Source organism: Euprymna scolopes, chromosome 21 (assembly GCF_053919585.1).
Source record: "Euprymna scolopes isolate OS-2025 chromosome 21, ASM5391958v1, whole genome shotgun sequence".
Taxonomy (NCBI): Eukaryota; Metazoa; Mollusca; class Cephalopoda; order Sepiida; family Sepiolidae; genus Euprymna; species Euprymna scolopes.
The window spans coordinates 65,216,514-65,244,374 of NC_136502.1; the positions used below are offsets into that span (position 1 = coordinate 65,216,514).

Below are 27,861 nucleotides of genomic sequence, written 5' to 3' on the forward strand. Positions count from 1 at the left end.
CTGCTGTAGATCTAACAGAACAGAAACCATATTGTGTGTCACTAAGAACGTTATTTCTGCTGAAATGGTTGATTACTTCTCTATTTAACACAGATTCCAGCAACTTACTCATGACGCACAAGAGACTTATTGGCCTGTACTGAGAGGGAGATGAGTGATCACATGAATTCTTAAATACAGGGCATACTGATAAGATTTTTCATGGTGATAGGAAGCAATTTTCCTTAAACGTTTAAACAGTTTTGTAAGTACTAGTTCTGGTTGAAGTTTTTTGAGTACTATAATTGGAATACTGTCAGGGCTGGGTGCTTTACTGGAATCAAGTTTTTTATTAGCTTGGGAACATCACGAACATATATTTGTATATCACAGTGTATTGTCTGACACAGGAAGGAGGAAATATTGGGAGTTGGCGGCCTTGGTCACAAAGGGTAGAATTAGCTGCAAAGTTCTTGGCAAAGAGTTTGGCTTTGTCTGATGCTGACAAAATTACTTTAGGTCCATTGATGACAGGATAGAGCACACACTTCTGTTCAGAATTCTGTTTGCTATTTGCCAAAACTGGTGGGAACCAAGCCACTGCTCAGCTACTTTGGACTTGACAGACTGAGCATACAACTCTCTTGCATTCTTTATTACTTTCTTACATAGGTTGCTGGCGGTCTTGAAAACAACTTTATACATCTATTACGTTGGAAGCAATGGAAAACGTAATTTCTATGCGCAATGGCAGCAGCACATTCTGGAGAGAACCATGGCTGGCTGTTAGGTTTTTGCTGGAACTTTTTTGAGGGTATGAAATGGTCTATACCTACAATTAACCATTCCGTCAGGTCTGATACTATAGAGGACGCATCCTTTTTAAACAATGAACGCAGAGGTAGATCTGATATAAATGTACGGAAGCTATGCCAGTCAGCCATAATGTATCAATATACTGTACGATGGAGAGGTACGTCTGAGGACTTATTACATTTCATTTTTATCTTAATTGATACAACAGAGTGGTTGGAAGATCCAAGAGGAGACAGAATGGAAACTGAACATAGTTCAAGGCAAGTTGTGAGAAAAAGGTTTAGGAGACTCGCATACTAGCCGTCAGTGCTGGGCACACGGGTGGGTTCGTGAACAATCTGAGTGAGGTCATAAGCAATGGAGAAATCATGACAGAACCTCACCTCATCATCGGTCTTGCTTGAGTGGGTTAACCATTCCACATTGTGAACATTGAAGTCTCCACATACATGAATGTTAGCTGAAGGATAAGCAGATAGGACGTGGTCAATTTTCTTAGATATGCTTTTAAAGATAGTAACTTCGCTGTTGTGGAGGGCAATAGAGAGTAAATATAAATGCAGTACTGTGAGCAAGTGCAACCCGGAAGCACATATAGGGTAAGTTAGGATCTTCTCTGGAGATGTCCCTACCACATGGAAAGCCATCTTTAATATAGGCACATATTCCATACCTATGGTGATCTTGGGGGGTCAGATTTGGAAGTTAAATTAGAGTATCCTTTAATTAGGAACTCATCTAGGGAAATGGTCTGTCCAATGCCAGTTTCGCTTAGAAATAATAGGTCTGGTTTAGTCTCCTGTCATTGGGTTTCAACCTCTGGAAGGTTAGAACGTAGACCCTTGATGTTGGAGAAGGAGACATGGTAGTGGAGGTTGGAGATCTGGGTTTAAACATGTATTTTTTTCTTGAAACTTGTCATGATGGAATTTTGGGAGTTGTGGACTAGGTCGACAGACTTGCTTAGAGCAGGACAGAGAGGGAAACTAAGAGAGAAAAAGAATTTTTTTTTTTTTTGTAGCACATCAAAAGGTAAATCCGTAACAATTACCCACTAGTATGGCATCGAGAGGTCCCACTAGAAGCTACTGCATGATCCAGTATCCATTTACCAAATGGCAATACAGCAGCCCCAGTACTTTGCACTTGCTGATAGGATAGCTTCTTTAGTGGTTAATCCAAGGTTCGGGTCCCTGACTATCAGGCGGATAACGTCAGCCCAGATAAAACGTTTACCTCCAGCACCCTTACTAGTGACACGGCTACAAGGATAGACATAGAAACAGAAAATCTCCGACATCGCTGGTGACTGTTCATGTAAAATACTACCAACCTAGAATACAGCTTTTCTTCTCTCTTTGTCAGAAAAATCACGCATTAAAAAATGAGGACCGAGGGACAAATAAAGAGAAGCAAGAGAACTAAGAGCTGCCTATAATGCATTCACAATGCATTGTCTACTCTCCATTAAAAAAAAAAAATTTATTAAGTATTGTACTTAATAAAAGTTCAATTGGCATGTTTAAGGGAAAGTATGGTGATAGACTCCCCTCTCATGAACTGAAAATGAATACAATTGCCTAATGTACAATCAACTAGGTAGATATAATAAACAACATTTATGGACGAGAAAGCTATTATTAAATAAAATACTTCCCAGAATTGAAACAATGCTCGCTTTGCAATGCAGAGAAATACCATATTCTATGGTCAATTCATGATCCAAGTGTAAGCTTCTTAAATGTGCGAAGCGAATCCCTGAAAAATTGTATACACAGAAAGAGAGCACTCCTTATAAACTGGGACAAAAAAAAGACAAAACCTGAATTACAAAAATAGTTTGTTTTAAAAAGAATTTTAATTTAAAAAAATCTTTTATATATATTTTTTGTATACTTGATATATTTTTTATTATAATTTTTATTATATAGTTTTTTTAAAAATTCATTTATCTTTATTTTAATTTCTTTTCTTTTTATAATTTATATTCCATATTTTATTTATTTTAATTTTAAATTGTTATATTGGAAAAAAAGGAATATAATTGTAAGAATTAAATATAGTATACATATCTCTTAGGCTAGATAAGCCCCCCCCCCAAAAAAAACTGGACTACATTGAAATGTTTAAATTTTAAATATGTTTTAATATAAATTAAATAGAAATTTAATTTGTTATTGATATTGTTTTGAGATTTTAAATTTGGAATAAAAATTGGAAAGTTTCAATTTTAAATTTAAATTTTGAATTAATATAAAAGTTTTTTTTAATTAAAGTTAGACTTTAAATTTAATAAATTTGTCTTATCTGATAAAATAGGGTTTTACAATAAAATTTATATATAATACAGACTATTTAAAAGAAATTCACATTTTACCTATATTAAATAGGACAGGTGAAAGAATATAAACATAGTATAGGATATAATGAGGAATAAAGTTAAATACAAAAATATATAATTAAATGATTAATATAAATTTTGAAATGACTTTCAGAGCTTGCCAGATTATCTCCCTTAGACTAGTTGATTTAGAACAGGTTCGGTTTGGGACTTAAAAAGTTTAAACTTGATTCATAAAGGATGCGATAAACAGTTCCAATATATTAAAATAATATACAGGGTGAACAGAAAGTCCTTGGACCAATTCAAAAGTGGTTTATTAATAGAAAATTACAAAAATATAAATTAAACATGAATGAAAATTATAAGTTAGGAAACCAAGAATAAATTCAAATTATTTATTTTCAATGTGATGTCCCTTCCTTTCGATTAGACGTGGAATTCTCTGTCTGAAGTTACCAACCGAGGCATGCAGCGTTTCCTGAGGTATTTTAGCCCATTCACTCAGAAGAGATGTCTTCAAAGCATCAACACTTGGATGAGCAACAGAACAGACCTTTGCCTCCAACAAAGACCATACAGAAAAATCCATGGGATTCAAATCAGGCGATGCAGGAGGCCACATCTCCTTACTCCAGAATCTTGGAAAATGACGTTGGCACCAGTCCTGAGTTTTTTTGGAGGTGTGGGATGGTGCTCCATCTTGTTGGACGGTGAAAGGCTGATCTTTGAAGTGTTTCTTCATCTCTTCAAATGCTGGAACCAAAATATCGTTAATGTAGCTATCTGTGTTGATGTCAACCCCCTGCTCCACGAAAATCAGAGGCGACTTCCAAGATTTGGAGACTGTAGCCCACACCATGTCGGCGGAAAACTATTCTCACGGAGTCATCAATGTCTGCTGAAGATTTTGCGTAAACTTTGTCGTTCTGATTGTTAACAGTCGCTTCAATTGTGAAGTTTTTCATCAGAAAAAACGATCTCTCACTCTGCCGTGCCAGCCTTCAGTTCTCCAAGAAGAAGCTTTGCTCTTTCAAGTCTCTTGTGCTTTTGGGCAGGTGTGAGGTGCTGTCTCTTTCTCATCTTGTAGGGGGACAACTGGAGATCGTTTTTTACGATTGTTCTCATCGAGGTCACGCTCACATTCATGTCTTTAGCCATTTGTCTTGCAGATCTCTTCGGGTTCCTCCTTACCCTCTCTCGGACAGCTTTAATCACCTTCTTTGTTCGAGCAGTGCGAGGTCTTCCACTCCTAGGACGGTCTTCAGATGTACCAAGTTCCTTAAATCTGTTCACAACATGGTACACGGTGGATTTAGCCACTTTCAAGAGCTTAATAATCTCTGAGTTTGTCCTTCCCGCGCAATGAAGTTGAATTATGGCCTCTCGTTTGCTCATTTTTCTGAAAGTTTAAACAAAATTATTTTAATATTTTTGTTGAAAATAATTAGATCAATAGTTAGACTAAATACTTACTTTATTCGAAAAGAGAAAAAGTGATTTTAACAATATTTAATTTTAAAATTAAAAATGGTCCTAGGACTTTCTGTTCACCCTGTATAACGGAATAATTTTAAGCATATAAAATTTCTTTTTTTTTTCTTCCTTTTCTTTTTCTTTCTTTAGCGCCCATTACATTAAACAGACATTTTTAAAAATTTTATTTGAAATTTAGATTGTTCAGAAAAATGAGATTTGAATGTGATCTAATAAGGCATCTTCCAATTCCAAGTCTAAAATAGATGAGTATCAGCTGAAGAGAGCTTGATATGGGTATCTAAAACGATCCTCTATTATCAGGTTTGAAACCAACAGTACAGCTGACTTACTTCATCTGAACTTTCTGTAAATAAAAATATAAATAATATGCTTTTATTTTCAGAAGTTTTCAACCACTCTGCTGCAATCCTTTTTTCCAAAAAAACATATAAGTATATATATATATATTAAATTAGCACATTTAGGCAACATTTTTTCATTCAAGCAAATATCATTAAATGCAATGGAGACACTTTGCTTTAGGATTTTGTTTTTAATTTTTCGATTTTCCGTACAATCTTTTTTGTATCAAAATCAAAAATATTAATAAAAGTTCCATAGTTATTGCTGTCACGAGCACTTTCGATTCGTCCACAAATTATCATCAGGTGCTAAAGTAAAAGTTCAAAGGAGCGAAAATGAGAATTAAAAGTGAAAACTAAAATATGCAGTAAACAGTGATAAGTTAAAATATAGAGTCAATGAAAAAAAATATAGGTTGATTAAAATTTTGAGTATTAAAATCAGCAAGTTTGTGGACAGCGTTAATAAAGTCTGTAATACGAACTACAATAGTCATTTTGGAATGCTACTGCTTTTTTGGAGTGTGATATTTATAGTGGGTTGAAGGGTTCTAATATATGACGCTTCAAGAATTTTTAATTTTTAATATTATTTTCATGTTGACAACATAGAACTTATACAGGGTAATGGTACTGCAAACAAAGTAACATACTTTTGGAATGCAGATATTCTGTGATCACGAAAAAACTGAAGAAATCACAGAATTATTGTTTTGAAGCTATATATTATGAATGTTTTCCCAACTGTTATCTACTTTTAGGTACTTCCTAGCTATTTTTATAATCATTTCAGTATGTTTTGTCTTTGAGAGCCAAAACGCACTAAAATGTTCTGCAAGTTTTTTTAAAGTAATTTTCAAAAATTTTATACCCAAATTTCAAAAGTATCTTGCAACAGAAAATTTAATTGGGATACAGAATTAAAAATTAGTAACAAAATACAGATCAGTACATGTATACACACATATATATAATCAAATAACATCATAAATAACATCATAAGGCAGGGCAAATACCATAACAAGGGGCTGGAAAAACATTGTATTCCACATCGTAACCTGAAAAAAACATATCCTAGGGCCACCGTATCCAGGAGTTCTACTGTACTGTCAAAAATTAGACTTCAAGAATTTATTTGAAAGAAAAAACAAATGAAATCAAAGCAGCATTAGTAATAGTAATGGAATATTGCTAAAAAGTAATCAAGTCATTTTAAAATGTCATGATGTATAAAGTCATTTAGTGCAAAAATATCCTTACACTCCACTAAGATGTGATAAATACAAACTTTATAAATTCTAAAATATGTTTTTCCATTGATGCAATTTTTGGTGCTAGCTTCAATTTATCCCAAAACAACAAAATTTATTTCAGAATAACCCGACTGATTATCTGATTAAATATTTTACAATTTATACACTACAATCTCCTGTAACAGTAACATTGGACAATGTAATTCATTTCATAATAACATTAACAATAATATTAACAATAACATTAACAAACAAAAACAAATGTATCAGCGATAGAAAAACAAAAAAACAAAAATGAAAACTACTACAAATATGATAATAAAGATAAATTTATCCTTTATTAAGGGTAAATATAGAACTTACTTGGATTGTAAATAATAAAAAGGAAAACAGGTCTTTCAGGTGTGTGTTAATTTGTATTCTCTTGGGTAGTAAATAAAAAAAGCAGCTAGAAGTGTTTTATATTTTATTTTTTATGTTATTTGTATGAGTGCTGTGTACTCATACGTATACACAACACATAACAGTTTAATCAATAGTTCATGAAATATTATAAAAAGGCTGTAAAAATATTTACAAGAATATGCATATGTAAAAATATTTACAAGAATATGCATATGTAAAAATATTTACAAGAATAAAAAGCATGCTTCTGATGAAAATTCCTTCCAGGTTTTAAATCACACAAAAAAATTGATGCATGCTAAAGCAACAAATGCAGTCAAAAGAAAGCTTTAGTAAGAGTCGAAATGAATAAATAAATTTAACCAGAAATGAAAATAGAAATGAATGAAGAAAATATGTGTCTCTGCCAAAGAAAATGTGTGTCTCTGTGTGTTTCTGGTTTTCTCTGTAGTAAACTGCTTTACTAAATTCTCTGGATCAAATTTTTGGCTTGGTTCATGTTTAATAGATAAGCCAGCCAGTCTTTCTGAAGTTTCTGGAGTTCTGAACAAAGTTTTTAATTAGTTTCAATTTAGAGAAACTGTGCTCACAGGATGGCACTGTAAATTGTGCTCATAGCATGCCACTGTTAAAATTCTGAGCGCAACAGCTATGTTTAGATATAAATCAACAAGTGTATGCTTCATTATGTAATTTACACATTCAATAGTGGAAAATGTAATACACATGAGGTTAACAAACAGATGCTGTCTGGTGGATATAGAGGAAAACAGGTGGTTTATGCACGTTCTTCAAGTTATAATGTTGTCTGGGAACAAATGTAGTTTTAAGCACAAAGTAGACAAAGAGAAAAGAACTTCAACTCACCTTTTATTTTGTACATTTATTTCCTCATTCTCTTGTTACAGTTGTATCTTCTTGAGTATTATTCACGCCTCCAATATGATCTTGAATGTTCTCCACATCTCTAACATAATCTCCTTTTTAAAGTCTTTATTTTTCCCTACCAGTGACATCATTTCACACACATTTGCATATAGCCATCCGAGCTATGTTACAAAGCAATGTACAAAAATGATTAGTCATTTATGCAATGTTAAGATATATAGAAATGAAGCCTGGTTAGTGAGAGTTGGGGATATATTTTATACAGAGAGTTTCAACAAATTGGTAATATGAGTCTTAAAGACAGGTATAGACCTGATGATTTCAGAGGAAGATCAAATCTGAATAGTATAGAAAGATGTGTGCTGACCAGTAGACTTTATTGATTTGGGCATGTTGAAGAATGGATGAAAGAAGTTCTTAGTAAATATAGAACAGCTGAGGTAGCAGGGTCAGTTGGCAGGGAAAATCGAAGGAAAGCACAGAAGCAAATGATATGGATTTATCAGAAAGAAGGATAAATATAGGTTGTTTGGAAGCAAATTAACAAAAACCACCTATCACATGTCAACATATAAAACAGATGTTAAACTAAATATCATTATGATGAAACCAGTAAAAACTGATATGAACTCACTGATGTGCCTGATTTTGAAACTGGCCATAGCATAAATCCTGTGCCTTAACATGGATTTTCATTCCAAATAAAATCTCAACTCTGAGTTTTAATACAAGTAACAATCTTTTATTTATTTTTTGTTACACTTGATTTCTTGACAAACAACAAACTTGTAATCAGAACAAAAGTCATTTCTAACTGAACCCAAAATAAAAACCTTGTCAAAGGTCCATTTTTCTATAAAACCGATAGAAAAAAATCTCTTCTTGTCTGTCTTTCTCCAAATATAGATATCAGTTGAACAACACTATGATATCACTTCAGAGTTACCAGCTGTTAATCTATAAACATAAAAACTGATTGATCAGGGTTAAGGTCAGGGTGGACATAAGTTCCATAGAATATTGAATGGCTTAACTTTTTCTCAGCATATTTACTTGCTTTTATGAGGTGATTAATCTTTCAAGTGCACTATTATTATTTATTATAAGATGCATTGCGATATTCATACTAAATTAAATTTCTCATCGACATTTCATACAAAAGTAGAGTTTTGTTTTGATTTTTGTTTGTCGTGGCGACATTTAGTAGCATTGTTTGGTAATCTCATAGCAATTTTGTAATGTATGTAAGCTCTTTTTGAATTCTCATTGCTATATTTGTAATTTTATGTGAAAGTATTTAATAATTACTTGAATGACTAAGATGTAAATATAAAAGGTTTTATTTATTAGTATGGTAAACAGCGCCATCGTTACAAGTTGGGTATCTGGCTTGTAATGTATACTGGGCTGTACTGGTACTACAATCATATTGGCTAGCATCATCATCTTTGATACGCTATTTAGAATAATTCATTGAACTGTGTCAGTATTTTTTCCACGTCTCATTACAGACTGATCTATGCATCATGCATAAGTTGTTTGAATCTGTTATAAAGCAAAAACAATAGTTAGTGATATTAATATGGATTTCATCTTGCAAGATAACTGACTATGATGTTGCACAAGATCAATGAATCCATCAATGGAAAGGAGAGGTTCATTTCTAGAGGCCTTCGATCGAGTTTGACTTCACAAGCTTGTTAGCTATGAAATTTCTGGAAATATCCTCTCAACCATAAAACCTTTTCTCTTCAATAGGCTTATAAAACAGGTTGTTGATGGGCAGAAAGTTTGAAGCACATAGGATCAATACTGGTGTGCTTTAAAGATCCATTCTTGATCAAACGCTTATCCTGATCTTCATCAATGATCTTCCAAATCATATTTCTTGACATCTATGTGGATGACATAACTGTTTATGCCAACACTTCAAAGAGCGTTGATGACACAAGACTGTCTTCTCTTTCAACTTGAAGCATCTGGTGTTCTGGGGGATCCCTTCCCTCCTTCTTTGATAAGCTCTTAGCACTGCCTTTCATTCAAGACCTATAATGGAACATTTACATCAAATGTGTTACTGGAAAAATGGCTTGATTAATTCAGCAGTTCAGAAATACCTTCTAACACAATCCTCTGTATAAGAGCTAAATATTTGCTAAGATTCAGTGCTGTTATACCTGGGGAGGTGTCGCTCAATGAAATACTGCTATATCTGGAGATGTACTACTTGGAACTTTCTTGACAAAGTACAAAACTTTGTAAACTGGGATGACCACTTCTCTTCCACACAGCATCTTTTGCTCAGAAAAAATGTTTCTCTTTCTATTGTATTATTATATTATCCTTGAAGAAGTAATCTTCTGTCCATTCCACTCATTCTTTCCAATTATTTCATGATGACAATTATCAATCAATCCAACTGACAATCTCTTTAACCTTTATCCTCAATTCCAATGAGATATTGATAGCAGGAAATATGTAAAATCTGGCTTGTTTCATGTATGTCTATCATCAGTCACTAATCTAATTTGATTTATGAGGCAGTGGTATCATGTTCCTAGCTCAAGTGGCATGGTGTAATGGTTACAGGGCTGAACTGTGGGTTCTGAATAGTTTGCCTTAGTTCGTGCCAGCAAATCACCCATGGCCAAGGCATCAATATCTGTTGCCTGCTGCAAATGCTAGCTTCATTGCAGTCCCAAGCCCTTTCCTTTATTGCAAATTGTCATATTTTGTTGGCATATACATCGTTGCATTCTCTTGCCTACCTGACTTGCCTCAGCTTTACATACTCTGTCCATGAAAGCCTCCTTTAACTGGGCTTCAATTAAGTTGATGTTTGTCTGATAACCTTCATCCATTTTCAGATAGAGTTAAAGCGTATCTCTCTCCAAATATAATGGTAAAAAGCTTGCCACATCATCTACTTACTGTAGTTTTACAAGAAGTCACACCTTTTTTGAGACAAGCTACCATGTCTCCATTACTGCTATTATATCACTGCTGAGCTTGACTTTTGCCATGTCCCAAATCTCAAAAACAAAGTGGAAAAAAATAAGTAGCAGGTGAAACTAAAATGAAAAAAAAAAAAAAAAATTTGTTCGAACCCCTTCTTGCCAATTCCTGACTTCAATTATAATCTTCACAGTCTGTTCTCTCTCTATCTCTCTCAGCTGTCAAAAACTCATCTGTGCTTTCCCATTTGTCCTTTTCACAGCTGCCACTATTCTTATATGCAAATGAATGCCATATGTACATTAATAAGCTATCTATATATGAAAGCTTTTTCTTTCTCTTTTCTTCCTTGATTCTGTCACCTGACAGGATAGACAAAGACACTGTTGCTTGTGCAAGTCATTGCTTTCACCACATTCAGCATTGTTTCTAGTCCTCCTGGATTAATTATAACTTTTCTGCATTTCCATAAACATTTATCCTCTTCTCCTTCCCAATGTTTCATGTACTCACAATACATAACATTTTTATGCCATGCTTAACCCAAAACCCGACTTGTCTTAACAAAAACCTTTTTCTCTTATTTCACTGGCCAGATTAATTTGAAAATCAGTGCCAAACCTGAATTTGACCATCCCAACTGCAGCAGGCATACGTACTCGAAAGGATTGGGTGACATGTTACATCCAATGTCACACCCATCTCTGTTTTCACAAAATTCACCATTTTTCCACTGTGAAAGTTGTATGTGTACATCATACCATCAGAACTACCAGTAGTTACCAGTGAACCATCGGCCGAGACATCAAAGCCAATTTTATAACCCAGCAACTGAAAGATAAGAACAAAAAAGTGAAAACCCTCAAACATCTGTATAAGATGCATGTGTCACCTTTGACATGCATGCAAAATAATAATATAATGAACAAATAAAGCGCAAGGTGATATATAAAACTAATTTATTACCGTATGTACACATGCAGTTTACTACTAAAGATGGCGTCTTCCACTGTATGTTAAAGGCCCGGATGTTATTTTGTTTTCTCGCAGTTCAAGGGACGTCACTCTGTCCTTACATGTTTCACATAATTTACACCCTTTCACCCATAGTTCAGAATTTCATGCTTGTTTATGTGACATAGTCTTTTAAATGCTTTGGATTGATCTTGGTTCCCCCACTACATCTAATGGTTTCCCTTACTGGAGTCGCATGCTCAATATCCCTTATTCCATTTGTTATTTCTTTGTCATTAAATCAAACTCTCTGAGATACTTGCATCTGAGGCCTGTAGGACCACCCAGTCTGTATCCAGATTTTGATTTCTTTTATGTGAGCTTGTTCTTTTACTTTCTGAAACTCTATCCAAGTTTGGCACTATCCATTTTTTTACATGGTCCACATGTTGCCTTACTCTAGTTCAATTTCATAAGACACAGGACCTGTTCGTCTCTTGACCGCTCCTTATTTCCATCTTGGTCCTGTATAGAAATTTTTTGCAAAGACTAATTCACTTTCTCCAAATTCTCATATAGTCAGAGAGTTGTCATAATATTTTGGGGGGATTTCTTGGTGTTTTCTCATGTGCTTCCTCAAATCCAAAACCGTCTTTATTTTCTGGTTCATTGATAATTCTACTGGTGATACACCGGTGACCGTTTGTGGTGTGGAGTTATAAGACAATAAGAAACAGCTTAGTTTTAAACTTATGGAGTCTTTCTCATGACTCATTTTCCTCATGCCTTCCTTGAAAATTTGCACATATCTTTGGGCTAATCCATTTGAGCAGGGGTGTTTTGACAATATTGTGATATGTTGAATTCTTTGTCTTGACATTAATGCTTGGAATTCTTCACCTACAAAAACGGCTGCATTGTCTGTTACAATTGTTTTTGGTAACCCATGAGTTGTAAAACATCTTTTTGGTTTTCCAGAGTGGCGTTTGTAGTTGCTGCATTTAATATATAAACGTCTAACCATTTGCTGAAAGTGTTCACTATCACCAGAAACACATGACCTTTAAATGGGCCCACATAATCTATGTGGAGTCTGGACAACTCCTTTTCAGGAATTTCCCAAGGATGCAAAGTTGCTGACATTTGATTGGCTTGTTGACACTCATAGCAATCCCTCACCTTAAATACTATTTTCTGTTCTGTTCTAATTTTGACCACAAAAATAGGTTCTGCTCAGCCCTTTTATTTTTACAATTCCTGGATGTCCCTCATGGAGTGCCTCCATAAGTTCTTTTCACCCGTGTATGGTACTATTACTCACTTTCCCCACAGTAAACATTCTTCTACAATTTCCAATTCATGTCTTCTATTAAAGTAAGAATGCTAATCTTCTAGAGTGGGACACTTGTCTGGCCATCCATTTGTTACATAGTTCAGCATCTGTTTTAGGAGTTTGTCCTTTTTTGTCCATTTGGCGATTTCTTGGTATGTATCAGGAGTTTGATCCAGGTATTCTAACAGCATGATGTGTTCCTCTGGTATGGGCACTTCTTCCAGTTTTCTAGGCTAGGCAACCTACACAACCCGTCTGCATTTCCATTTTTTCTTCCTTTCTAATATTTTAGCTGATATGCATATGTGAGTAAGATTACCACCCAGCATTGAATTCTTGCCGAACTGATATCTGGGATCTTCTTATTTTCTTTAAAATATCCCAAAAGCGGTTTATGGTTGGCATATAATGTGAAGGACCTTCCATGCAGATATTGGTGAAATTTTTTCACCCCCAAAACTACTGCCAATGCCTCCTTGTCAATTTGAGCATAGTTTTTTTCTTCTGGTGCCTGAGACCTTGATACAAAATCTACTGGTCTTTCGGATCCATCCACCATAATGTACAGTACAGCTCTTGTCACAGCACGGGGAAGGAGAAAGCTAAGTAATTTGTGTTAAGCGATATACGCGCCAGAAATTCTTTTCAAAGTTGAACGAATCAGTTCTTTCGACTTCTTTCTTCTCGCAAACGTCGCACTCTTCACAAGCAAGTTCTTTTCAACTGTCGACCGACCAAAAAAAAAAAGAAATGACTCCCCATCTTTGTTTCAGCTTGACTTTTTATAGCCGTCGGGCGAACCCAATTGTCGCGGTAATGCGAGTATCGCTCACAAACGTTTTTCTTTGTAATCTAACAGTCCCAGGTTCGCTCCCTGATGCAGGCACACACAACTCATACTTTTTGTGTGCTTTTGCGCATGCTCGTCACACTCATCTCTGATCTCGAGATCACACATACGACAATGCTGGGCAGGCCGTTTCATCCGGGTACTTCGCCTTAATGGTATAGATTCAGGAACTTCCTTAGTGGTGCTTTCATTTGCCGGATCATTAAACTCATCCTGCTCTGGATCCTCATCATCTTCTGAAGAGCTTCCGTTATTTGGCCGTTTGTAAAGCAGTGGGTCTTCGTCATCTGATGAATTGAGTTCACTATTGATTATAACGTCATGTCGGCATGCTGGGCCCACATCTTTTATGTGGCGTGGTGTTCCATCAACTGATATTGAGTGTTGACTATTTATTTTTGTCACTGTTCCTGTACCGAACTGCGTTGTGCATCTTTCCCGCGGATTCTTCACCCAAACCGCATCTCCTTCCTTGTACGGATTAGCCACTGTGGTCTCGGATACCCTCACTTCATCGATACCTTTGATATGGATCCTATAATTGTATAGCATATTCGCAGATGCTTTCATGGCTGTCTGGTCATCTTTAGGCATGATGCTGTACCAGTACACTGCCTCCAAGATTATACACCCTGTTCTTGCCACAATGCGCTTCATAGTGCGATGGGATCGTTTGATTATACCCTTTCCGGAGGGTACGTGGGCACACCAAAATCGAATGTGCACACCCCACATTTGTGTAAAATCAGCAATTGTCTTTCCGCAAAATGCTGCACCATTATCTGTGATCTCTGCAACTCCTTAATGATGCTAGCCGAATCCTGTCGGTACAACTGCCTCCAAATGGCAAAACGGCTGGGACCACAATCTATCAATGTCAAGTACACCTAAGTACCAAAATGGGTTATATCCATAGTAACCCTACTCCAAGTGTCTGTGATGTTAAGCCTAACTGGCTTCCAATGCACTGGAGCTGGATCTATGGATTGGCATTCTTTACAATCCCCAATCGCACTTGAGTTTCAGTTATTATTGGATTGACCAACTTTACAAAGTACCATGTCCTTTTCACACCGGGATGTTCACTGGACTGATGGATTGTCTATATCTGAGAGTCATGTTCGTGTTCTGTGGACACTGTTCTCCTGGTTCTGTTGCCTTACGGATCTCATCTATCCACCGCTGTGGTACTCGAGTAAGTTGGTCAGCTCTGTTATCCTGAGACTTGACGAGCCTCACGTCGATTGTTAGTTCATATTCCGAGACCAAATCTCGAAACGTGGAGAGGCGACGCCTGATTAACATTTCCGAGGTTGCTTTGGTGTGTACTCTCGTCTGTTCAGACAAGGTGTTAGTTATCCACCAATAGACACAGACAGAGTCAGTTCGCAAATGTATGGTTTTAGCTTTCCACTGTAATGCAAGGTTGACGCCTCGCAGCACAGCATCAAACTAAGCTAAATTTATGTGTTTGTTTTCATGTACTGCACGGAGCCAGCTTGCGTCCTCCGCCACAGACCCATTGCTTTCCACAACCACGCCTGTAGCAATAGAACTGGCATCCACCCATACTGTGACTTCTCCACAGATGCACCAGTCACCTTTTACTGGATCTTCCTGGGATACTCTCAAATAAATGTCTTTGATCATTCGTGCTAGAATAGGGTCTCGCACTTCGTCATCCCATCCAGTTGTGATCATATTCACCCTTCGTTTCACAAATGCTGTGGCGACACGCAACCAGCCACACACTGGGAAATGACCAGTCAGTTTTCCGCACACTGAAAACACAATTTGGCGAGTAAGTCTATTAGATACTGTCGGAAAGTCACTGCAACGCCACCATAACAATTTTCCATTCTCCTCTCAGACAGTCAATAGTGGAGTGGTTGGAGAAAGCTGAACTAATGTCAGCTAAGTGACGTAAAGCGCGTTGAATGTGTAATTCCAATGCATTTGTCAGGCGGTGGCTGTGCAGTGTATCAGCAATTAAGTGAGGAAAAGCGGTCCGATTTTGGGTGTATAAAGAAAACCCTGTACACTGCTTTGGATCTGTTTGCTGCATGGAAGCAATTCGCAGCTCGTCGTCTTCAACCAGGTGAAACAGTCAACGTCTTTTTGGCGGAGCTGCGCAGGCTAGCAGTCCTGTTTGGCAGCGTATCAGATCAATGCCTGCAATGTGCATTTATTGCTGGTTTGCCGGAAAATGCAGAAAACTTGTTGCGGGCATCATCCCAGATGGATAACTTGGATCTATCTCATGTGCTGGCGCATGCTCGTGCTATTTTAATGATTACCCGACAGTTCCAGAGCAAGCTGCATTAGCTGCACGATCGACACCAGTTAACCGCAAGGAGACAGATACTTCACGGAGGTGTTACAAGTGTAATGGACTGAATCATAGGGCAAGCAATTTCCTATTGGATAGTGCAACAGGAGGAGATGTCGGGGTTAGGCCTCGAAACACTATCACGTGTTCTCAATGTCGGTGGCGAGGGCACATTGCTCGATTTTGTATGGGAAACGAGCAAGGGGGCAAGAAGTGAGCGCCAATGTCATCCCCCAAACTGGTGTAAATGGCGCCTTGCCAATTGTCACGGTTCCCATCAATGGACTACCACGCACAGCTCTGGTGGATACCGGATGCACACAGTCACTGGTCCGCAAGTCATGTTGCAAGAAATTGACGAGGAAAGTAACCCCAGTGCTCACAGCATTAAGCTGCTGTGGAGTAAGAATGATGCAGGTTGACCTTGATGCAACACGGAGCATTAACATAGAAGTCTTAGTTGTGGATGGATACTTACTGGGATTTGATTTATTGCTTGGACTGGACGCAATCAAGCGACTGGGAGGAGTAGCTGTGTCTAGCGCAGGAGAGGTGACCTTTCCACATTTTAGCAAGGCCAATTTTGCTGCTATCACTATTACCAAGCCTGACTTCTCTGCCAAATATGACCAAGATACTCAGAAGTGGACTACATCATGGAAGTGGGTTGGCGACCAACCTCCACTTACATTAAGAAATAGACTTGTAGAGTATCCAGCGCCAACACCGATTCGTGATGAATACGACCAGGAATTGCAGTTGTGGATTGATAATGGTTGGTTACTGCCATAACCCTCCAAACTTGGCCCTCCAAAAGGTCTAATCCCTTTCATGGCTGTTGTGTAGGCGAATAAACAGAAAGTGCGTCCCGTTGTGGATTATTGGGAGCTAAATGAGCACGTGGATGTGCATTCTGCCAGGAATACTCACTTGCAAATCGTGTAACTGTCGACAAGCTAGAAAAAATCAATAACAGTTGCATAAAATGAACGAGCTGATTTCTTGCAGCATTTGCGGGAAAATATTTTCTACGGAAGGAGATTTGGTTCAGCATATGATATCTCACAAAAGCGGGAACTGGTTTGTTTGTCCCATATGTAACTGGCTCATTGAAACGCTATCTCTTCTGAGAACCCACATGCTTATACACATATCACAATCAAACGAAAATAATAAAAAAATGGAGCAACCATATATATATTCAGACATAATTGTAAAATTCATGTGCTATGTTCGTGAATCTGTAAACCGTCACATATGTTAAAAAAAAAAAAAAAATGATCTCAGTCTTGCATCAGGATAAAAGCCAACGCTGATGTTTGCTTACAAAAATTGAGGGAATGGCGACAACAGGGACCAAACGTTGCAGTACTGGATCTACGCCGAGCCCATTTGCAAGTACATGTTGACAAATCTCTGTGGCCGTTCCAAACAGTAGAGATCAAGAAACAGCGATATTGTCTTACCTGCCTCGGATTCGGGCTGAACGTTGCCCCCTCTAATAATGCGGGCCATTGTTAATACCGTCCTCAGTCATGATATGAATATAAATGAGGCTACGTTCTCATATATTGATGACATTTTTGTGAATGAAAGCATGTGTTCGGCAACCCGTGTAAAGGAACATTTGGAGAAGTTTGGCCTGGAAAGCAAGACCACAGAACAGTTGAGATGGGCTCACGTGTATTAGGATTACGTGTCCAGGAGGAGAAAGCTGAGTAATTTGTGTTAAGCGATATACGCGCCAGAAATTCTTTTCAAAGTTAAACGAATCAGTTTTTTCGACTTCTGTCTTCTCGCAAACGTCGCACTCTTCACAAGCAAGTTCTTTTCAACCGTCGACCGACCAAAAAAAAGAAACGACTCACAATCTTTGTTTCGGCTTGACTCTGAAATAATGTCTGACCTCTTAGGTGACCCAAAAACAGACCGAACACTGGATGAAACTGTCACCTATATCGCCCAGAAAGAGCAAGGCAAAGCGACCAGGCCAGCCGTTGGGGATTCTACCAGCACCATAAGCGCTGTAAGCCATGCCACTAGCAAACCCTGCCAGTCTTCTCCCGGCAGCGAGGCAGGAAGGTGCTGGCCTTGTGGGGGGTCATGGCATGGGAAGAATAACGACCGGAACTCCAGAGCTAAACTCTGCATTGCCTGGTCTAACACATGCAACAGGTGCTTAGTAAAAGGTCACTTTCCCGCTAACTGCAGCAAATGCACCAGTTGTGGTACGTGGGGTCACAGAGATAAGAACTCACGGTGGTGCCCTCAAAATCCCAACACCAAAGTGAAGTCAAGAGCCAGCAGAGGCACGTTTCAAATCCAGGACGAAGCCGGATTCCTGTATGACCAGCTATGTGCCACCCAAAATAAAACAGCAGCTGAGCACTATGTCTATGACGGTAAATGGGTCGCAAGACCCTCTAAACCACACCCTATGATAACCGTCAAACTCACACCGCTACCGACAGATCATGACGAACTGGGCTATCCCCTTAAATCATCGAATCCTACCTCAATTGACATCCCCATGGTGGCAGATTCAGGCTGCCAGAGCTCTATCATCCCGCTTCGGTCTGCCTTGGCCATGGGCATCAGCAACGATGACATGACACCTGTTCAGTTGAACATGCATGGTGCTATCAAAGAAGACCTTGGGGTTGAAGGTGGGATCTTTGTTGAAGTTTCAACCACCGATTCAACTGGTGCACTGAGGACCACTAAACAGCAAGTGTTTATATTGAGGAAGATCGGTAAAGCCTTCTTATGCAGGGAAGCTCTTATAGCTCTGGGAGCCCTACCCCTTGACTTCCCCATTGTGCCTGCCAGATGGGCGGGAGATATGCTTGCTGCCATGGAAGGCGAGGAAGTAAAGCAGTGTTCATGCCCTGAGCGTGTAGATTCACCGCCTCCAATCCCTACGGCACTTCCGGATGGGATATCAGGCACAGAGGAGAATGTGTCTGCCCTGAAGCAGTGGCTGTTAGACTATTACGCCTCTACAGCCTTTAATACATGTGAGCACCAGCCACTGCCAATGATGAAATGTGTTCCGCTAGAGCTTCACGTTAACCCTAACGCCAAGCCAGTCGCCATCCACAAGCCAGCTTTGGTGCCTCTACACTGGCAGGAGAAGGTGTTCCAGGATCTGGAGCGCGACGTCAGCATTGGTGTTTTGGAGAGAGTCAGCCCTAACATGCCAGTTACCTGGTGCTCCCGCATGGTGGTAACAGCCAAAGCTGATGGCTCCCCCAGGAGGACAGTGGACTTGCAGCCACAGAACCGCTACTCCGTCAGACAAACCCATCATGTGGAAAGCCCTTTTCACCTCGCTGACCGGGTCCCACAGTACAAGAAGAAAACTGTCACGGATGCCTGGAACGGATATCACTCTGTCCCGATCAGAGAGGGAGACCGCCACATCAACACCTTCATAACACCATGGGGAAGATATCGCTACAGAGTGGCACCGCAGGGATTCCTAGCCAGCGGGGACGCCTACAATCACCACTTTGACTCCATCATCGCAAACGTGAAGAACAAGGTTAAGTGTGTGGATGACACCTGCATGTGGTCCGACTCAATTGAGGAAGCATTCCTCCAGGCCTGTGAGTGGCTAGACCTGTGCGCCAGAAATGGAATCACACTAAACCCAAAAAAGTTCCAGTTTGCGCAAGATACGGTTACTTTTGCTGGCCTCGACATTACTCCCACCAATGTCACACTGTCAGAAAAGTTCCTAGATTCCATCCGGCACTTTCCCAAACCTATGGACATCACCAGTGCCAGGGCCTGGTTTGGATTGGTCAACCAAGCAGCGTATGCATTCTCCATAGCCAAGCGGATGCAACCCTTCCGACATCTGCTGAAGCCATCAAATAAGTTCCAGTGGACAACAGAACTCGATGATATCTTCGAAGAATCCAAAACCAAGATTGTTGAAGAGATCAAGGAAGGAGTCCGCCTCTTTCAACCATCCCGCCCTACCTGTCTTATCACTGATTGGTCTGTCACTGGCATCGGGTACTTGATGATGCAAAAGTACTGCGGCTGCACCGGTAGAACTCCACTATGCTGTAAGGAAGGGTGGAAGCTCTGCTTGGTAGGAAGCAGATTCACACATGCTGCAGAGTCACGTTATGCACCCATCGAGGGAGAGGCCCTTGCAGTTGTCCATGCCCTGCATCAAACTCGTTATTACATGCAGGGATGTCAGGATCTGACGGTGGCTACCGACCACAAGCCACTGGTTGGGATCCTCAATGACCGTTCCCTCACTGAGATTAACAATCGCTGCCTGCTCAACCTAAAAGAGAAGACTCTTGCCTATAGGTTCAAGATCATCCACATTTCTGGAAAACGTAACCTTGGTGCTGACGCGGCATCACGCTACCCACCCCGTAGCACCCCAATCACTGACTACAAACCAGAAGAGCCAGTGGATATCGGAGAAGATGCCTCCACTTTAGCATTAATGTCCAGCACACTGTACGCCGTAACTAATGTTGTCACATGGACCATGCTGCAGGAAGCTACATCCTTTGACCCGGACCTCCAGGAGCTACAGCAGTTCATCTGTGAAGGCTTTCCATCAGACTGCAGACAGATGAAAGCCGCATTGCGCCCTTACCATCGCATCTCTAGTAGCTTGTACAACATAGATGGTGTGGTATTGACAGGCAACCGTGTCATCGTTCCTACAGCACTGCGCTCACAGATTCTGGAGGCTTTGCATGCAGCCAACCAAGGAGTCAGTGTCATGTGCGCGCAGGCAACAGACTCCGTCTATTGGCCAAACATCAGCACTGACATCCAGCGCATCAGGAACCAGTGCACTAGCTGCCATAGGATTGCAAAGTCGAATGCCATGCAGCCACCATCTGATTTGGTGCCCCCCGAGTATCCTTTCCAGAAGATCGCCTGCGACTATTTTGCACACAACAATCACGATTACGTAGTAGTCGTTGACAGGTACTCAAATTGGCCAATGGCGTTTAGAGCAGAAAATGGTGCAGATGGTCTTGTCAGGCGCCTCAGGGAAGTGTTTGTGACTTTTGGAGTACCTGAAGAGTTAACCTCAGATGGAGGGCCCCAGTTCACAGCTGGAAAGACGCAGGAATTCCTTCGCTCATGGGGGAGTACACCACCGTCTTACCTCAGTCGCCAACCCTCACGCCAACTGCAGAGCTGAGATAGGTGTAAAGACTGTCAAGCGCATGCTGATGGACAATACATCTGCAAGTGGGTCTATTGATGTAGACAAGTTCCAGCGCGCCATGCTCATCTATCGGAACTCAATCGACCCGGAAACTAAGGCATCTCCGGCTCTCATAGTCTTCGGAAGATCTATCCGTGACCCTATCCCCATCCCCATGGGTCGGTACTGCCCTCATCCGACATGGACAGAAACCCTTATCAACAGAGAAAAGGCTCTTGCAAAGCGACACTCCCGAGAGCATGAGAAATGGAGGGAACACACTCGATCCTTGCTTCCTCTTCGTATTGGGGATCATGTCTACTTACAGAACCTGATAGGCAATCATCCAAAGCGCTGGGAAAGGACAGGCACCATCGTAGAGGTCAGGCAGTTCCACCAATATGTCGTGAAGATAGATGGCTCTGGGAGACTAACTCTGCGAAACTGCCAGCATCTTCGTAAGTTCACCCCCTTTAAAGCAGCCTCACATGAAGATATCATTGAGTCCCTCAGCCCCATCATCAGGGATGCGGTCATCCACTCAAACGGATTAGGAAAACCTACCATTAATGTTCCAGCAAGGAACCCTGAATCAGCATCAGGTGAGGAAGATAAGTGCCTTGGCGCGCCCGCAAGCCCTGGCCCATCGCCTGAGAGAGCCGTAGACACAGCCACACCGACAGCTGGAGACCCTGCACATACAGCAGAGTCAACACATATTGGTCTTCCCATGCAGAATGTAGACGCCACGCATACGGCCTCTCCACAGCTTCATATACCTGCCATACACACAACCCCCAAGAAGCCTCCCATGGCTTTACGCCGACTGGCATCGCACAATGCCCCCGGTATCGCTGAGACTCAACCAGGCAACAGGTCGCGCAGCCGGCGCTCCCAGCACTAGTAAAATTCACTGATACTTGTACAGTGTAAATAGTTGAAACAGATTTTCTTCAGAATTTTTTGTCATGCCCGCAAAAAACTCGTCGTGGGTGAGGGAGATAGATAGTATTGTACTTGTACCCCTCATATTAATTACTCACACCCCTTTCTATTGTTCCAGAGTGTAACCAGCAGCGCATTCTTTTCCACGTCATTTTCCCAAATTTCATATGAACTTGGGGGGAGCTGGATATCTGTTGGACTAAATGAAGCTGCAGTCATCTTGTAAATATTCTACATAATAATACATATATTGGAATGGGACATACTATTTTGTTAAAGCTTAAGTGGAATCTAGTCATCAGTTAACATCAGAAATTTGGTCGTCGCTACTCATGTTGTGGAAAAGAAAGCAGCGCATTCTTAGGAGCCGGAAGGAATTGGTAACCTGAAGATCGTCGAGTCCCTCCTCTCAAGACTATTAGACCTACTGCTCAGTAGAGGCCTGCACCTTCACTCGCCTACTAGTTCCTTTCCCCTGTCTGCTCATAGGAAGGTGTGTCTACTCATCTAATGTATAGTTATATTATATGATAATTTAAAAAAAAAAAAAAAAAGAAGATATATCAATCGACAGACTGATAACAAATTGGTGTAAAAGAAATAGAACACATAAACTTTAGTGAAACAAAAGGGAAAAAAAATGAGATAACTGTCACGATTACCAGAGAAAAACGTCAATCAAAAATTTGTTATGAATTTATAGGTTAAACAATTATATACAGTTAAAATTGTAAATGCGTTGCATACTTTTAGGAAAAGACAATTTGTATTTTTTTTGTTTGTTTGTTAAGAAACAATGGATACTTTCTGCCAATGTGGAATTGTTTTTTTTTCTCTAATTGTACGGGTTTTTTTCGTGAGAATTTTTTTTTTCTGGTGTGGAAAAATGTTATTGTATGTAAACTGTTTTATGAAATGTTAAAATGTATGTTTTTTTAGATGACAAAACAGGAAAAAAAAAGAAAAAAAAACACAAGTGTTGTCTTAGGGTGATGGGATTCTGTGATTTCGAGTAGGATCAACATGGAAAAATCCATGGATGGAATCCCGATATGTTTCGCTGAGCTATATGCCTTGAAAGGCAGTCGCGGTTACCGACCTGGAAAAAAAAAGAAGTTTTTCCAATATAACAAAGCGAAATGTGTTTCTGTCCAGCGTAAGGGAGCAATTGGAGTTCCCCTGACGTGGCGTAAGTGGCAGTAGAGAAAATGGCAGAAAAGGCCATAATAAAAATCACTCGGATAAGTAAAAGGTGATATTTTTTTTCAGAAAATCACAAGTGTTGGGTGACGTGGACAAATTTAGTTTCCATCGATTGTTATTTTGTGTTGAATTTTGTTTTATGAAGGATTGTCTGAAAATTTTAAGTGAGTCGTTTTTTTGTTTTGGAAACGACTATGTATTTTAATTGTAAATGTCTATGTATTTTTTGTAAACGACTGATTTAAAAAATTTATTTATATTTTTGAGATTCTGTGAGGTGGTCAAAGGTTATGTAAACTGACCTCAAAATGTGCTGACGTGGACAATTTTGGGTTTCCACGAATCTATGTTTTTGTTATTTGTAATTTTTGTTGGTGAGATGAGACTTTGTGAATGATTGTAAGAATTTTTTTTTTAAATTTATATTTTCATGTGATTGATGTTTTCTCACAGCATAATTGTGCAGGTTTTTTCTTGTTCTTGGACATGTCTTTTTTTTCGCAGAAGGAGGAGGAGTGAATTTTGCCTTGTGGGATTTATTGAGATAATAATTAATTTATAAGTAAGAACATGTTGTTAATTAATTAATAATGATAGTAATAATAATGATAAAATGTTAAAAAAGAGAAAAAAATAAGATTAAGCAGTATACAAAAAAAAAAAGACACACTATTGGGTTGAATAAGGGGTCAACTAGTTCTTAAGTTTGGAAGAGTCAAAGGTTCAGTCGATATTTATTCTAATTTTCGAAATGTTTGTAGAATTATTTTTTTTTTGTCGTTTTTTTGTGGGATTTTTCTCCAGATGCGTAATTCGGCGGGAGACATAGGAAAATGCTCTCGTAATATTATAAGAAAAATCTTTTATCTCGTATGAGTCATGTGCTTATGGAAACGCGTTATAGCGTGATGAGAGATATTGTGATCTCTGCATGATTCTAAGATGCGAGATGGAAGCCATGGAGTCACAGAGAGTTGTTGACCTTCGAGGGCGCAAGGATTCGCGCCACATGGTATTATTTGTAGATGAAATTTTATTTATTTTATTTATGATTGATTGAATGATGGTATGACAGTTCCTTTGCCAGTGGGGTGAGCTTAGGATTCCCTTAGTAAAAGTGGGTAGTAAAAAAAAAATGTATGTCTTCGTCATACATTTTTATAAATAAGGGGGAAAGGAATGTTAAGGAATAGAGAGAGAGAGAGAGAGAGAGAGGAAGAGGTGAGTTATAGTGTAGACACGTTGGCCGAAAGTAAAAGATCAGCTGATTTGATTGCATATGAGTCATGTGATCAGGTTAGCTGAATCGTTGAGATTTGATTTGGACACAGAAGACAACGGATGGCTTCCTGTTGTCTCCTCTCCACGGGGGAGGGGGGGGGCGAACGCTGACGTGTGTAGAAGAAGAACCCACACAGGCCGATTTCACTTCCACCTTCTGCAGGACATCTGGAGAAAGTGAAATAACTATAGAACTAATTCCTTGTCTTGAAGTGATTGAATCTTCATCCAAAAACAGGTATCAAGTCTCCCTCCAGGACGAGAAATTCCAGATGATCCAACATTGAAGAAGCAGAAGTAGGTTCTGAAAATACATGTCACTCACACACGATTCCCTTTATGATACAACATAAATATATAAGATAATCAAACACTCAACCCTTTATTCTAGAGCAACAACGTAACATATGCATGGACTGATCAGATTTTAAAATGAGTACTCTTGGTATATATTGGTATATATTGGTATAGCTCATTCAGAAAATTCCACTGGTGAAATTATTCCATCTTTGTAATCTCCCTAATTCATCTTCCATTTTATTTTTTAACATATAGGTACGGATTTTGGTTTGAAATACCTGGGTTTTGCCTCTGGCCCTCCATACAAAGTGGTATGGGTTTCTTTCACTTGACCTAACTTCCCATCAAATACAACCTCAAACTTTACTAATATTTATTTCAGTTTATCTTAGTCTGCTTCTTTCACTGCCTGCACCTTGAAATTCTCCTTCCAGGGAAACTTCACGTGTTGCGGCCAGTTTCTGTTCAAGAATGTAGGTGAATCCCCCTCCACCACAATTAACAATAGTTCCCACCGACGACTGTCCAACTGCACTGGAACTTTCATTTGTATAATTACATGGATGCAATTTCCCGTATAAGACTTGAGATATACTTATATAGTTTTTCAGATTCAGAACCAGTAATCATACCCAACTCTGATCCAATCATTGCATCAGATTCAGACGTTATCATTATGCCTGCTGCTTCTACACCGCATAATGAATCAGACATACACTCTCCAGACTCTGAACCTGCACCTACACCTGAGCCCTGCACGACTCAAAGTGGTTGTCACATAGTATTTCCACACAAATACGCAGACTTCAACAATTCTTAATAAATTTTTTTTCTTTTTTTGATTCTGATCCACATCTTGGTCCGCATCTGCTTTTTTTCATTTTTCTTTCCTTTTAGCTTCCAGCTATCGAGGGGAGGGGATATTATAGTGACCTGTTACAACCGCTCAATGCACTTTGTGTCTAGCTTGGAGACACATACACAAAGTAAACTTTGTGCAGTAGCACACACACGCAAAATAAGGTAATCAGGCATGCGACACAATAACGTGACACGAGAAATTGACACGTGCACATTTCTGTGACTTCTGACACTAAATCCTAGTTTTCCGTTTTTTTTCCCTTCTTTTGTCTCTCTTGCCTCAATGCCAAGTTGGACACACGTGAGAATTTGCATGCTCTATAGGAAGACGCACTCGAAGAGCAACAAACAGACTTAGTAAGTAAGGCGATCTGATCCTTCACAAACATTAATATTAACCAAGAACAATCAAACATAATGACTTATCAAGAACAACCAATTATTACTAACATACAACAATGCTAACGAACTTTAATAACACTTAGAAACTTTCAAATTAGCTATTTATGTATACCACACACAAATATTCTTATGTTATTTATACTGTTTGTAAATAAATTTCTTGTATACTTGTAACTCGGTATTTGGTTGTATTAAGGTCAGTGTTTTGAACATGTTTTTTTATTCCTTTTTTGTGAGCTGCAGCGAATTTTATTGTTTATTTTTCCCCCATGTTTTCAATCCCACTCTCGTTAATGATGCTTCTGTATCTACCTCTATAGACACCCTCTTGTCACTTGTTTTTTTCCGACCTTTCCTCCAGTCTGATGTCCTGTTTTATTTTTTTCGTTTGCCTATGCAGCAGTGTGGAAATGAAGGTTGGATGACATATTTCAGAATGGGTCACAACAGAAACACATACAGCAGTAGAAAAATGCTGAAGTGAGAAAGGAGTGGTAGATGAGAAAAATCGCACTATAGGCTTTATTGGCTGCTAGAATAGATTAGATAGTGGGAGTAAAGGAGAAATCAACACCTGCTCTTAAGACTAAATTTTCTCATCCAGCATCAAGTGTTCAGGTTTGAAATTAAGCGACATGTTAACTGAACAACCAACTGGAATTGTATCGGTTTTACAATCACCAGATGATAGAGGTAGCTATAGAGATATTTGAAATCACTTCTGGGAATAATAAATTAGAAACTTTATTTGCAAAAAGTACCTTCTAGAATATGTCCTCTTGCAGATCGTTGATGAACACTATGAGACTTAGTACTGAACCTTGAGGGATCCCATTGGTCATGGTCATGTTTGTTACTTTTACATTGATGGGTCTAATGTACGGAGTACAATTATTACACGATTCTACCAGCGTGGTATTGAATTTTATTTTCACTGGTAGAATCGTGTAATAATTGTACACCATACCTTAGACCCATCAATGTAAAAGTAATAGTACCATTACTAGTAACCAGACCTTAGATAACAGTAAAATATTATCCAATCTATAAATAGATATGATGCAATAGTTACAAATATTGACCTACTTACAGATATATAAGGAAACAATTCATTATGCCTCCTCCACGGAAGAGGCACCGTACAAAGGTAGAATTCACTGTTCCGGGTTATGAATTTTTAGGACCAGGTACAGACCCCAAAAAATTTAAGTTCACACCAAGAAACAAACTAGACCTAGCAGCAAACCTACACGACATTGCCTACGGTGACCTAACCAAATCTATGGAGGAGGCAGATGAGGAATTTATCAAAAACAGCACAGACACAGGAATCGTCGGAGGTCTTGCTCGGACCGCTATTAAAGCAAAACACGCACTTGGACTGGACAAGTATTTCAGAGATAATCCCTCCGTGGGTGCTGCCTATACCTAGGCTGCAAATGGACGAGAGTACTAGTGACGAAACATCGGAATCGGGATCTAATGGGTGGGAAGGCGTCCACATCGGACCCCACCTCCAAACAGAAACGGGGAACATCCAACGAACCTATACAGTCAAAAGAACGTTCCGGAACCTAATACGAACAAGCAACATCAACGACTGCCGTGCTACATTCAAAAGGTACGAATCCAACGGAAAATACGAAAACAGAGGGGACTACGCATGGGCTCAGCCCGTATCGAAAGATTACATTGTGCCATACTTCCTGACAACATGGGTACAACAAA

The 27,861-nt window shown here is 39.1% G+C and overlaps 1 protein-coding gene across 11 annotated transcripts in view; it reads right to left on the reverse strand.

The window, feature by feature from the left end:
- Window positions 1–3,435: 3,435 nt before the first annotated feature.
- LOC145242427 (WD repeat-containing protein 25-like) overlaps window positions 3,436–27,861 on the reverse strand; it is a 357,383-nt gene continuing 332,957 nt past the window's right edge. For 6 of the 11 annotated variants that reach the window (XM_080105479.1, XM_080105478.1, XM_080105476.1 and 3 more), the window contains one exon: window positions 6,550–11,309. In XM_080105479.1, the coding sequence (XP_079961605.1) occupies window positions 11,088–11,309 (222 nt within the window). In that variant the 3' untranslated portion in view covers window positions 6,550–11,087. The other 5 variants (XM_080105483.1, XM_080105482.1, XR_013862730.1 and 2 more) reach the window with 4 other exon arrangements.